General features: G+C 39.2%; 1 protein-coding gene across 4 annotated transcripts in view; it reads right to left on the bottom strand.

The window, feature by feature from the left end:
• The window catches only part of TTC3 (tetratricopeptide repeat domain 3), a 70,569-nt gene that overhangs the window by 30,808 nt on the left and 25,537 nt on the right, over nucleotides 1-14,224 (bottom strand). For all 4 annotated transcript variants that reach the window (XM_068144600.1, XM_068144601.1, XM_068144598.1 and 1 more), the window contains exons 16-23: nucleotides 12,278-12,338; nucleotides 9,499-9,565; nucleotides 7,661-7,798; nucleotides 6,530-6,610; nucleotides 5,883-5,995; nucleotides 3,563-3,689; nucleotides 1,331-1,453; nucleotides 393-494 (exon numbers count right to left, since the gene is read on the bottom strand). In XM_068144600.1, coding sequence (XP_068000701.1) covers nucleotides 393-494; nucleotides 1,331-1,453; nucleotides 3,563-3,689; nucleotides 5,883-5,995; nucleotides 6,530-6,610; nucleotides 7,661-7,798; nucleotides 9,499-9,565; nucleotides 12,278-12,338 — 812 coding nt within the window. The remainder of the gene's footprint in view (nucleotides 1-392; nucleotides 495-1,330; nucleotides 1,454-3,562; nucleotides 3,690-5,882; nucleotides 5,996-6,529; nucleotides 6,611-7,660; nucleotides 7,799-9,498; nucleotides 9,566-12,277; nucleotides 12,339-14,224) is intronic.

The raw sequence follows: 14,224 nt of genomic DNA, 5'->3' as shown, positions 1-14,224 counted from the left end.
ATGTTCTTTTATGAGCTCACACTCTGCCTGGATTTCCTATGATTTTATACTGGCTGCTGACAGTATTTTGCAAAATTCTTTTAGACATAATTCAGCATTGTACTGCTGCTTCAACAGCAAGACTGCAGAAGGAATAAAACTTCCCTTGGAAGGACATAGATAGCTATGTGAAGGCTTAGTATGCTCAGCCTGTTTACCTCATCTTTCTTCTGTAGACAATGGCAAGCTTTACCCACACTTGTATGTCAGATAATTTAGCAAGAGACTCTTTCCTCTCTCTCTTCCTACCACTGTCACATGGGTGGAACATCAAGCACTTAAACCAAAGGAATACTATAATATTGACTTAAAAAAGGAAAAACACAAAACTTAAAGCCTGGCACAGCTCTTACCTTATCATTTTTGTCATTGTAGCTTGTGGTTTTCAACTTTTTCCAACAGCTTATATGAAATTCCACTCTACACTGCTGACAGCAGTTAATACGTATAAAACCCTAATGTTGAGAAAAAGCATGAGTTTAACATCTTCTAAAATCCCCAAATGGAAAACAGGGCATGACAGCATGGGTTTATATCAGCCAAGTCCTACCTGACTAGTCTGATCTCCTTCTACAATAAAGTGACCTGCCTAGTGGACAAGGGAAATGACTTGGACATTGTGTCTGGCCTTTAGTACAGCCTTTGACACTGTCTCCCACATCATTCTCTTTCAGAAACCCACGACACAAGGCTTGGATAAGTGTGCTCTTCATTGGATGAAAAACTGGTTGGATGGCCAGGCCCAAAGAGTGGTGGTGAATGGAGCTAAATCTGACTGGCACCCAGTCACTAGTGGTGTCCCCCAGGGTTCAGTACTGGTGCCTGTCCTCTTTAATATCTTTATTAATGATTTGGATGAGGAGCTTGAGTGCACCCTCAGTAAGTTTGCAGATGACACCAAGCCAGGTGACTATGCTGATCTGCTAGAGCATAGGAAAGTGGGAACATGGTCAGGTTAGACCAATGGGCCAAGGCTAATTGCATGAAGTTCAATAAGGCCTGGAATGGTCTGTCCAGGGCAGTGGTGGAGTCACCTTCCCTGGAGGTGTTCAAGTAGCATGTGGACCTGGCACTTAGGGACATGGTTTAGCGTTAAGTCTTCAATGCTGGGTCAAGGGTTGGACTGGATGATCTTTGAGGGCTCTTCCAACTGAATGCTTTCAGTGATTCTGTGACTTAACAGCTGGTAGGGTAAGATGATGTGTTCCAGATAGATCTTTAATATGAAAGGGAGCAGAACTTATACAAATACGAAGTTTATTTCCCAAACCCTTTTAAATGAGAAATTTACCTTGAAGTCTGGATCTGTAAAGAATATTTGGATTTTGGAGTGGCCATGACATTGCTGATATCGACAAATTGCATCTGGTTCTGGAGGGAACTTGCATTCCTCAATACAATTCTTTAACATCAACTGAGAAACATAAAAGCATGTAAGACATATTGCACAGAAACCCAGAAAAGATTCAATACCTACTTACAAGCTCCTAGGGAATTCTGCAGTGAAACACATATCTCTTTCTGAACAGGAGACAACTAATGTCAAAAGAACAACTCTTTTCTAGACAAAGTTATGGAAGACTAGCCTTTAATGGCAAAATATTCAAATGCTTATTTGAACTGCTATCCCTACATGGTATCCCTGCACGCAGGTTTATCTTGGACCAATGTTTATTTACAAGCTGACCAGTTCCAAACACATGAGAATATGAGTAAGTTTTCTATTATCAAAAAGATGAGCCACATTACTCAGGTAATATGACAAAAATGGAGTGACTGCTCATTTCCACCACTTCCCACCATTTCAAGACTGCCACACCTGCAATCTGGGTTGTAGGATCAAGTACACTGCCAGATAAAACTCAGACATGGTCCCACACTGGAGCTAGTAAGATCTCCCAGAATAGCATTTGAGGTAAAGATATTACAGGAGCTTTATGTGAAGTCAGTTCAAGTCCCACAGGCTTGGCATTGAGCCCAGGTCAATAATGCATTGTTAGAAACAAACAGGCCACTAGTTACATCTTTCAGATATTTCCATTACACTCTCCAGAAGTCCCAGACCACTGATGCATTGCTGTGAGCAGACTACCATGGTGTCAGCTGCAGGTCTATGAGATATCTTTAGGTCAAGTTTTTGTTGAGGAAACAACAGTATGGCTGCTTCTACCAGAAACAAAACAGGTCAACACAGTATAGCAAATAACCTGAATAACCTAACAAATTCTACTGTGTCAAACTGCTTCCATGCAGGGAAGCTCATGCATCCTGCCCACCACAGCATGGTTTATTCTGAAACCCTTCACAAATAACAGGGACTCAATTATATTTTAAAAAAATAACAGTAAAAACAACCCAAAACCACAAACCCAACTGTTTAGTGTGAGAGAACAATTTGTAATGTCAGAACCACAAGTCAGATTTTTCAAGACAAACTCTTTTACCATGGAGCTCTCATTGCATCCACCAAGAGCCACACAGTCAAACTCTCCTATTTGGTTTTAAATTCAGCACCACTGCTGCAGTTTTCAGATTCACATTTTTGTTAATTCAGATTTTCAACCCATTCTCTCTAGCATAACACTGTGTTTGGTAACATGCAACTACGAAATTAGCACATTATGAAATACTTAGAGCAGATCAGAGTCATACCATTGCATAGAAACACCTGAGCATTGAGCCTGACACAGAGCTGCTACCCTCATGCTGTAAATGGGATGCTTCTCACAGGTTTGAATTGTTCCAAGAAGAGTTCTGTTCTATAAAGATTAGGCCTTGGGAAGGACAAGACACTAGACAATGAACAGCAGTGCTTGTACTGACTGTTCCATGCCCAAATCTCCCTTACATGCCTCATGTGTCTTTGGCCTTGACAATGTGGAAGCAGAGAGAAGCCTTGGTGGTTGGTGGGTTTTGGGTAGTTTTTTTTTTGAAAGGCCCTGGTGAGACCCCACCTGGAGTACTGTGTCCAGTTCTGGAGCCCCTATTACAAGAGGGATGTGGAGGTGCTGGAATGTGTCCAGAGAAGGGCCACAAGGATGATCAGAGGGCTGGAGCACCTCTCCTATGAGGACAGACTGAAGGAGTTGGGGCTGTTCAGTCTGCAGAAGAGAAGGCTCCCAGGTGACCCAATTGTGGCCTTCCAGGATCTGAAGGGGGCCTACAGGAAGGCTGGGGAAGGACTTCTCAGGATCTCAGGTAGTGATAGGACTAGGGAGAATGGAATGAAGCTGGAGGTAGGGAGATTCAGGCTAGATGTGAGGAGGAGGTTCTTCACCATGAGAGTGGTGAAACCCTGGAATGGGTTGTCCAGGGAGGTGGTCGAGGCCCCGTCCCTGTGGGTGTTTAAGGCCAGGCTGGATGAGGCTCTGGCCAGCCTGATCTAGTGTAGGGTGTCCCTGCCTATGGCAGGGGGGTTGGAACTAGATGATCCTTGTGGTCCCTTCCCACCCTGAATGAAACTATGAAGCTATGAAACTATTTGCCAGAACAACTTTTTCTGCATCTTTCTATTTAATCATACCTGTAAATTCTCTATTCGTGTCTCTTCAATGATCTGAGATGATGCAGGCCAAGTTAATACTCCAGGTACAATCTTGTGATTAAGCATTGTTTGTGATTTCATGAACTGATCAAGCGCATCTGAAAATCTGAAGATTGAAACAGGTGCAACAGATTCAGACCATATATGAATGGCTACACAGAAGTCTGCATGGCCTGTAATACTTTCACAATTCATTTTATCATCCAAGGAAGGAAAAAAGAAAAAGGGAAAAAAGGTAATTGTAAGAGTACTTAAAGAACACCTAGTTCATTCAGTCAAATGTTTAAGGACTTTTCAATACAAAAGACTCAAAACATGAGCCAGTAAGCCAGCCTGGATGAAGGGCCCAGAGCCCAGGCACAGGTGAAGCAGACTGAGAACCTGAGCTGCTATTTAAGGGACCCATGAATGTGGAGATGCTTGTCAGTAACACAGAGAGGGAGCATGTGTATATTTCCAAGTGACCTTCAGCTTGGACAGCCAGGGAGCAGGCACAGGACTGTGGTATACTTATGCTTTATATGATTGAGGTATTGCCGTAGGTGGAAGCTGCTCTGCCTGGGTTAGTCTGGGTGGCCATTTGTGGTGGTGTGTGTGCACACTTTTCTGGGACATGCATGCAGCCTCATTATGGGTCAGAACTGCCAAGGGAAACAAGAGCCACATCCATGAAACTGGGATGCAGATACTTCTTGGGTCTCAAATTGCGCCTAGCTATGCTGCAGCAGGGGGAAAAAAGAATTCCCTCTGACTGGGTGCTTCTAGGTATTCCACAAGGCAGGTTTGAGGTTTATATAAAACTTATTTATTTGATACTGTATTGGGTTATGCAGCAAGGTTGGGCAGAGGGGTAAGGACCAGTGCTGCAGAGGCAGCCTCTTTTGAGAGGACAGGTCTGGCCCAGTTCTACCTGGCTCCAATGAACCCACCACAGGGCACAACTGAGCCCCTCAGATGGGATGGCAAAGCCTAGGTAAGAAAGGAAAAAAAAAAAATAGCAGGACCGTGAGGAATAATAAAAAAATAAAATTAAAAAGTGTAAGAAACAACACTGAGCATCAAGGTAAGAAAGAGAAAGGGACTGAATGCCCTGCATCCCCTGGAGAGGGCCTCACTTGTGCACATATCCACACTGCAATCAGAGGACCCCTGCCCGAGCAGGTATTTGTGTCCCAAAGGAACTGAGGCTCTTGGAGAGGCCTCACGATGCAGCAAAGGAAAAGTGTGTGGAGAAAGGAGTACACAACAAGAGCTGTTACAGACTGGTAAGAACTCTCATTCCCCATCCCCCTGGGCAGCTCTGGAAAAGAGATAGAAGAGTCAAGAATGAGGGAGTAAAGTCAAGTCTGTGATAAAGTCTGTGATAAAGGGGGAGTACAGGGAAGGCAATTTTAGTTTTGTTACTTTGTTTCTCACCATCCAACTCTTAGTTTACAGACAATACATTAAATGATTTATCCTCAAGTTGAACCTGTTTTGCTTACGACTGTAATTAACAAGTGATCCCCTTGTCTTTATCTCAAACTCCACGCTTTTTCACCTTATTTTCTCCTTTTCCTTTGAGGTGGGGGTAGCTGGAGTGCAGCTGGATGAGGGGCTGGCAACCAGCCAAGGTCACATCAACTGACCACAGGCATTACAGGAGACAGGAGTAAGTCGAGCAATAAAGTGATACACTGAAACTACAAGCCATAACATAGCAATACACATAGCAATACAGTTGAATCAATACAAATCTAATTCCTATTACTGGTATCTATGCTTACCATCAGGATGCTGGGCAGAAATACAGCTAGGAACATATGGGTTGAAGGCAGTTCAAGCCCTTCATTCTCAAGTTTATTAGCTGTATGGTTTCTGCCCTTCTATGTTCAGCTGAGCTACATAGGCACTCTCCTCACCTCACCCTCACAGTGGTCTGGCTCACTCAGGGAGACATTAGTCTTTATCTATCCCAGGGGAACCCAATGACTCACTGGGGCAGCTGCCTTATCTAAAACCAAGGTTATGCTCCAGTCATCCTGCTGTTGGGATAAGCCTTATTTGCTATCATAGTTTTTTGACCTTCTCTCCTTTGAGCTCTTCTCCACTGTGGGTGTGTGCTGGTCAATCACACCCCCGTGCCCTAGAGTCCAAACAATTAATCAGCTTTCATTACATCGTTTGCAGTAACAAACTTTAAATTGTACTACTTCAGTCTGATGTATGAATTTAGTGATAAATTAGTGCAATTAAAAAAATAACTTGGCAGTTTATCAGAATAAAGTATTTTATATATCAAACTCTGTATTATACCAACCTGTTTTGTCTGAGGTATACTTTTCCAATTCCATAGTATGCCAAACAACCAAATCTTTCTTCATGGTACTGTTCAATTATTTTCTTATACTGGTCTTCAGCCTTTGTCAATGCCTTCAAAACAAAGTTAAGACACAAATATGTGAGACTTTGAAGGAAGCTTTTCACTTTTGCTCTCCTGTTTGTTTCCCCTCCAGTTGAGTGGGTCAGTATGCTCTATTCTTTGTCATTCCAAGGTATTGAATATTTTTAAACAATTCATGAGAAAAACCCCAGCCAATCTCCCCCACAAAGAACCCCAAACAAACCACACTTCTGTTTCCATGTTTTCCAGAACCCAAAATATTCTTTCTCCTGTTTTAGTGGCAGAATATTTAAGAAAGAATAGTGCATAAAACATTACAACATAGAAGAAAAATACTTTGCTATACTTCATTAATACTTTATTCGGTAGCTTAATTTAACAGAAATTATTGAAGATCTAGTCTCAGATCCTAAATTGTCCAATTTTAAAGCATGACAAAAGCTTTCTTTCCCCACTCATTTTGTCTGTTAGGAAGAGACAAAAAAAAAATAATCACCACCAGATGCCCAACTACCTGAACTAGAACTATAAATACAAAACAATCTAGTGGCTTGATGTCATACCTCAGGTTGTCCTATTCCAAGAAGAGCAGTGGCATGCCCATAGATGAGTACAACATAATTAATAATATGAAGATTCAGTTGCTGCAGAAAGAGTTAAATTATATTAATAGCACACACACAAACAAACACTTCACTGGTAATTAGAACACTACTGTCTACTGTGAATTGCAGATCTTCACTCGAGAGCCCTAGGAAACCCTTTTCTCATCATCCTTATCATAGCCTCTACCCAGATTTATATTATAATTAGAAGGAAAAAAATGAAGGTCATCTACACTTTTATTGCTGGTCATTTGGTACTCCTGTATGTACCTCAAAGGGACACAATCTTGAAACATCTGATTTTTGAAGCACTATCGTTACAGACCTCACTATGTTGACTCCACGCAATACAATGCTTTTGCTGCATTTCGTGAGCAGATTGGGGTTTTGGGGGGGTTTAGTTTTTGGTGTGGGGTGTTGTTTCTTTTGTTTGGTGTGGGGTTTTGTTTGTTTGTTTTGTTTAACTGAAAAAACACAAACCCCTTCTCGATATTTTCCCACCTAATAAACGAGGTCACAATTCCAGACGGATTGGTGCATTACTTGCTTGGGCAGAACTGGCATTGTAACAGCCCTTAATAAAAGGGGAGCTTGAAACACAGCAAGTACAATAATTTAATGACATCTAGGATGACAAAATTGGTCACTGGCCAATTGGCTACACACTTGTACACAAAATTTCACAGTGTTTGCTGTCAAAGAGTTACCTGATCTGAAGAATATAGGCCTACCCTACATTATTACGAAAAAAGGTTAGGCTGACATCAGCCAGCACTTTATCAGCAAACAGAATATTACATAAGAGTATCTTACATTATTCTTGACAATTACATTTCAGATTGCATACAGAAATGCATATGAGTGCTGAACATTACAAAAATACATGCTATGTTACCACTAGGTTTTTTTTCCCCATCTTGCTCAAGTTTGCAACCTCGTTGGCATACTTTTCAGTGACTGGCATTGTAATGAAAATGATGGGCAATGATTCAATAGCATTGACTGTTGTGGTGGAAGGAAAGGATGAAACCACACTGAAAGCATAAACTTCAGTTACTCTAATGAATTATATTATTATTCTCAGCTTACCTTTAGTTCTGAAGGATTTAGAATACTCAACAACTGTGAAAAGGCTTGTTCAGCACTGTGACACCGCTGGTCCATCAAGGCTGTATAACCATCATAAACAAGGGATTTGATGTCTTCTGGCAACATAGCTAAATCCACCTAAAAATATTTAGGAAACACAGGAAGAAAATAAAACAGTATTTTCCTTGTATTTTTTTTAAAAGCAAGCAAGCTAAACCACTTACCCGACAGACAACTGTTAAAATACTTCCTACAGAAATACCACTTTCAAAGCAGCAAATCAAATACATTCTTATAAAACTCTATTTTAAACTTCTAAAAACTGAAGATTTTTGTGGATCTACTCCTGCTGATCTCTGAAAAATCTACTTTTTCAGTTTTTGATCCTTTCTTCTTCAGGAAGTTGAAAGCTTAGTTCAAGCATCACTTTAATTCTTCTTACATATAAGATCCCATCGCCTCAGGCTTTTGCCCTTCCTCACTCCTACACACAGAGTTTTGTGTATAAACATTTTGGGAAAACCTGAAAATTATTTCCTTGTGACTAGACTTTTTCTTCATCTAGGTTAACAGTTGTTAATGTTAGAAGGTTTCAGAATGCGTTATATGCTATTAGGCTTTCACTACAGATAGATCCCGAAGTCTGTAGGAGTTTCAGCAGTGCGACTGTAAATCAAGACAAGCAGCTGCAGAATTAGGAACTTCTGTTCCCTTGATCTGTTGAAACACTGAAAGCAAATTCTCTTTGGGAAGCAGATCATTCTACCAGGGTAATTAGTAAGGTATTTAGTAAGTTCCTTCAACATCTACTCCTGCAATCATAAGCAAAATTGAATAAAAGTAACAAGGAGGCCTGCTTGTGTGTTTTAGGCCATTACCTCATTTCAGTATGAATTAATGTCCTGCATGAAGTAATCACACTTTCAAGTTTTTTGTGAACTGCCCCTTCCCTCCACCTCCCATATGCTAATATTCGAGCCTGGGATTCTGAAGACAAGAGTTGTGGGCAGGAAAAAACTGAAGAATGGGAAGACTGAAATGACAACTTTTGAGCTGCCCAATTTCATAAACATTACTCTAATGGTATACTTAACTGTATTCTTGTGAACTAAATTAGGCTTTTTGATACACTAAATTTAATGCATGTGCTGAATATATATTCCTCAGCATCTGTGAATTTCAATCTTATTTTGTCTTCATCCTGTCAACTGATCAAAAAGGACAAACATAGGAAAATACCCATGGATGTAACGACAGTTATAACCAACAGTGGCAGAGACAGTAGAAGGTACAAATGGATACAGAAAAGACCACAATGCAGAAATGAGTTAATGAAAACAAATGACTGAAACCATTTCACAAAATGCTCCATGATTATTTCCAAATGTACATATTAAATACAGGAAAATATATTGAGTCAGAACTTTGGGAATCCCTAAAAAATTCCCAGCAATTTTTTTTTTGTCTGTTTGAGGATTTTTTTGGGTGGTTGGTTTGTGTTTCTCTGGGGGAGAGGGGGTTGTTATTAATTTGGGGTTTTTTTTTTACAAATTAAGATACAAAGGAGCTGTGTTATTAACTCATGGTTTCAGATAAGTTATTAAAGTTCTTACACTATTATCCAGCATGAGGTCCTACAGAAGGGGAAGAAGCAAAAGAAGACTACCAGAAACACAACAGCATAAATCAGTGTAATCACATAATCTTTGTCTCCTCATACAGAAGTCACACTAAGCAAGAAGTGTTAAATTTCTTAATGAACCAAGATATTGGACAGTGTTAGTCGAAGCTGATGAATCATTTATCATTAAGATGTATGCTAATGAATTCCCAGTTACCTGTTGCACAGTAAAGGTGAGTTTATCCTGGATAGCTTTAGACTCTGTCTTGAAATCAAGGTGATCCCTACAAATCACAGGACAATGGCATCATGAGTTTGTGTACTTTACATGTAATCTTATTCTCAAGAAACAGAAATGTATACACTTTCATCAAACACACCAGATCTGCCTACACATTAGAGCTTATGATGGCATGTCTTCACAGTCACTGTAACACTATCAAGGATTATGAGACTATTCATATAGTTCACATACTTCTGGCTCATGAAAAACTGAGTAGCAGTCTTCTCTATCCTTCTCTTTGCTTCCTTTTAGCTTCTCCACCTTATTTTCAGCTCTGTTGATCTTAAGAAGGGGTGGGAGAAGTGACTAGAGAACTTCCCCATTCCAAAGGGAGCAGTATAAGAACGTGCTTAAGCCTCTTCCCTCTTCTCTCCTCTTCCAGGTCTTTCATCCTAGCATAGCCATCACTTAAATCAAATACATGTAGTAGCTATGCATGGTGGAGAAAAGGAGAGCAAAGAGGAACAGAGATGTTCTGCCCAGGTATTTTTTTCCACTAATGCAGGAGGAAGGCCACGTACAACTAGAGAACAGAGAAAGTATAATGAAGAGGCAAAGTACTGCTTAATACACTAAAGTAAATCACTAAAGTAAATCCTCACTGTCAAGATTGCTAGTTAATGCTTAACACTACTGCATTGCTAGTACAGACTCAGTTCTGTCCCACATTTGAAGGCATCAAACACTCATCATCCAAAATAAATTAGAATTTCACAGGGCCAGAAGACTCCAGTTTTGGAAGTTAAGCAACCTGCTATTTACGAAAAAAGAGACAAGATTTTAACTGACCATGTACCTCACTTGTTGAGAAATAGTGAGGGTTTTATAAGTCTATAAATTCCCCCTCAGAGAAGCAATTTTGTAAATGGTTCAGTTACTTTAAAGAGGATTTGTTCCCATTGTGAATTCTAACACCTCTCTACCACACTTTAAAGTGAATAGCAAAAGAAGTCAGTGGCAGTTAAATAACACAAATGACGACTCCTGTGACAAAAGTCTCAACTGTCCTAGCTACAGTGGTATTCAAAAAGGGTTATGGAAAATCAAAAGGATTGTACCATAATAAATACAGATCAAGAGATGGTAGGTTTTGTGGTCACATTTAGGGTAGACAATCAGGTTCAGCTCTCAGGTTTCCTAATGCCTTAGACTCTTCAACGTGAGAAACATGCCTTTAAAAATGATGACTTAAAGAAAGCTTCCTCATTTCAATGTAAGCAGATCATTTTACCCCTCACCTATTTTTCCTTGTCCTAAACACAATGGAAAATCACTAGCTGAAAAAGCGTAAGAGCAAGAACATACAAATCAGAGCTTAATGGATCACATTTCACAATTTAGGTTCAAATACTGAAAGTTTCCATCTCTGTGTCCTTAAATTGTAAATCACCATTGGCCTCAGTCAGCAGAAAGATTTCTTTGTTCCTTAACAATCTATCAGATAAGCAAGTACATTGGTATATGGAATCAGCTATTAATACAGTGACTTTCCCCAAACCTGTCTGATGCATGTTGGCCCCAGTATCACTGGAAATAATTATTCTTGTTAAACTTTGTTACACAGATAGAAGCATACATTTTGTCCATTAAACCTATAGTGCTTTTTATCTCAACTTAATTTGGGGCTCACACTATTAAACATAATCATTTACATTCACTCTGTTCTATGGGGAGCATTTGTGTGCTTAAAATGGGACATTGACATTTTAAGCAAAAATTTAAGTCTACAAACAACTCTGAAGTAAAAGCTGTTTTTAGTATTCAGCTTTGAGAGCGACTTACAATGCTTTGTCACAGCCAAACTTATTTTTAGTAAGCATGGGAGTGTCAGAAGTTCTAAAAAGTATTTGGTACACAGTGTAGAACTAGTACATCTTGAAAATAAGATGGAGCTGGAGTTATGTTGTTGGGTTGGTTTGCAGAAACCCTGTTCTAGTTGTTACATTCAAACTGAACAATATGTAACAATTGGAACAGGATTCCTTATTATCTTTTTCTGCAAAGGAAGCACATTGGTCTCTTCTCCCAGGCAGCCAGCACCAGAACAAGAGGACACAGTCTCAGGCTGCACCAGGGGAGGTTTAGGCTGGATGTTAGGAAGAAGTTTAGGCTGGATGTTAGGAAGAAGTTCTATACAGAGAGAGTGATTTCCCATTGGAATGGGCTGCCTGGGGAGGTGGTGGAGTTATCATCATTGGAGGTGTTCAGGAGGAGACTTGATGGGGTGCTTGGTGCCCTGGTTTAGTTGTTTAGGTGGGCTGGATTGGTTGATGGGTTGGACGTGATGATCTTGAAGGTCTCTTCCAACATGGTCCAGTCTATTCTATTCTATTCTATTCTATTCTATTCTATTCTATTCTACTCTACTCTACTCTACTCTACATTACAGTTATGCTGTGTGACTTGATTTTGGGCAACGGTTTTTAAACAGTGGGTATTAGAATTATGCCTTCCAAACTGAGGTTTGGAAAACATTTTTCAACAGATATCTCAGGCACTCTGTGAAAACTGGAATTTTGTGAACTTCAATCAGCTATCTTAACATGAAGACAGAGATCTATCCTATAGATGATGCCTACCTACCTCCTGAAAAGCATGTAAATAAACCAATTAGCCAAGAGCACGCAACAAATCGAAGTCACATTAACTCCTTTTTAAGTTCTACATAAAGTGACTCGAAATAACAATACATTTTAACATAAATAAAACTTACCTTGTCTTTTCAGAGTCACTAGGCTTTGTTTTTGGCCTTCCCTTGTTTTGATGACTTGGGCCTGTAATGAGAAAAAAAATATTTTAAACAAAATTATTATCATCATCTAAAACAAAGGGGAAAAAGGAAGGGTCTCAGAACCCTGTTTGCTTTATAAATAAATGACCTTAAATATTTACAATATTGAAAACTAGCACAACCAAGAAGGTTTTTTAAAAGCCACCTCTGAGTGTTACAGTACAAATTTTATATTACTTTTATTAATTAGCACAGGACTTTGTTCATCCTATAATGGGGAAAAGGTATTTCAAATAAACAGAAGAGTCTTAAAATTTAGTAAGATATGATCTGACTCTGTTACAACACTGTAACAGCTATTAAAGTGAACTCCAAGGTAATCAGTATGTTATATAAAACTGCAGCTGATATTATTCACTATTACTCAATAACTGTATTTTTTTTCCTTAAAGTAATAATAGATTACCACAGATATTCGAGTCTGACCACAGAGATTTTATTACAGAAAGTCTGCTACTTCAAAAATACACTGCTAAAAGGAGTTAAGTTCAACCCACATCAATCTTAGCATTGTAAACATATGAGTCAGATCAAGATAAAGCTCCCAGATAACAAAAAAAAGCTTGATGAAGTGGAAATACCTGACAAGGAAAACATCCATCATGCGACACTGATTAATTTCTAATTCTGAAACTTCACATCAGTGACTTAAATCTTTACAATCTCCGAGATCTAACGCTGTCATTGATTAGTTACAAGGCTCCACAGGCTGAGTAAACAACTCATTAGTAACAAGGAAGAAGAAAACATGTTTCAATACTTTATTGTGATTTGTCAAAACCAGGAAGCCAGGACATTAAAATAATCTCTCAGCTGTTTGCTGGGGAACTAAAAAGTAACAGTAGGTATCTGAATGCACACATGCATATTCCTGAGGAAGTCAAGAAGGTTTTAGTTTTCCAGAATTTTAAGTTAGAACTTTACAAGGTGTTTATGACTCAACAGCAACAGTGACAAAATCCACATATGGGAGAAATGCCTTCCAGTAACTGGACAATTAGACAAGGAAGACAAAAAATTGCATTTCTGGACTGTTAGGGAAGTAACATGCAGCTGGTAAATTCAGTGGCAGAACTTCTGAGCATCACATGTTGTATGTGCTCCTTACTGGATATTACAATCCAATGGATTTTAGAAGGAACACAGGAATGCCACCTTCTGCCTCAGCTACCTGCTCTAAGAGGAGATAGTTCCAGCTATAATCTTTAAGAAGAAGTTTAGGAGGCAACTGCAGCTTCCTAATATTGGACACAGTCACACAAACAACAAACAGTCCAGCACCCGAATTCAAGCCATTTGATCACTGGAGCCTAAACATCAGGTACATCTACCCACATCATTAAACATTGTTTGATTTATTATTACACTTATGCTGAACTACCAGAAAATCAAACACAAAAAAAAAAAAGAGTCGGTAATTTTATGTAGAAAGTTTCAGCAACTATCTCTGCTTAAAAACATTTAGTTCATGATACTCAGAGAAGTATTTTGTACAATTAGATTACAAAAAATACTGACACACACTGTGGAAACCCACAAATGTACCCATTTTCATAATGTCATTCAAGCCAGTGTCTCACATACTCATTTCTCAAGTTAAATTGTATGCACATGCACTTTGTGCCTTGTGCCAGAAGTATTTTTGCATTAAAAGCTATTTAATGGCATAAAATGTTAATTAAGCAGAACAACAACAACAAAAAAGACCAAGTGTCATGAAGATTGAACATGTTCAGAATTATTTTATGTTATTTATTGAAAAAGTCCCACAGGAATCTAAACAGGCATTTGTTTAAACAGTTCATATGCAGTAAAAACTCCATGACAAGTTCCTCAAGTGATGGAAAGCAATCACCTTTTTGAAAGGGA

The sequence above is a fragment of the Melanerpes formicivorus genome, unplaced genomic scaffold (assembly GCF_026170545.1).
Source record: "Melanerpes formicivorus ecotype bairdi unplaced genomic scaffold, bMelFor1.0.p_v2 SCAF_11, whole genome shotgun sequence".
In the NCBI taxonomy this organism is placed as follows: domain Eukaryota; kingdom Metazoa; phylum Chordata; class Aves; order Piciformes; family Picidae; genus Melanerpes; species Melanerpes formicivorus.
The sequence above is the reverse complement of the archived record's forward strand: the minus strand, read 5'-3'. Positions and strand labels throughout refer to the sequence as shown.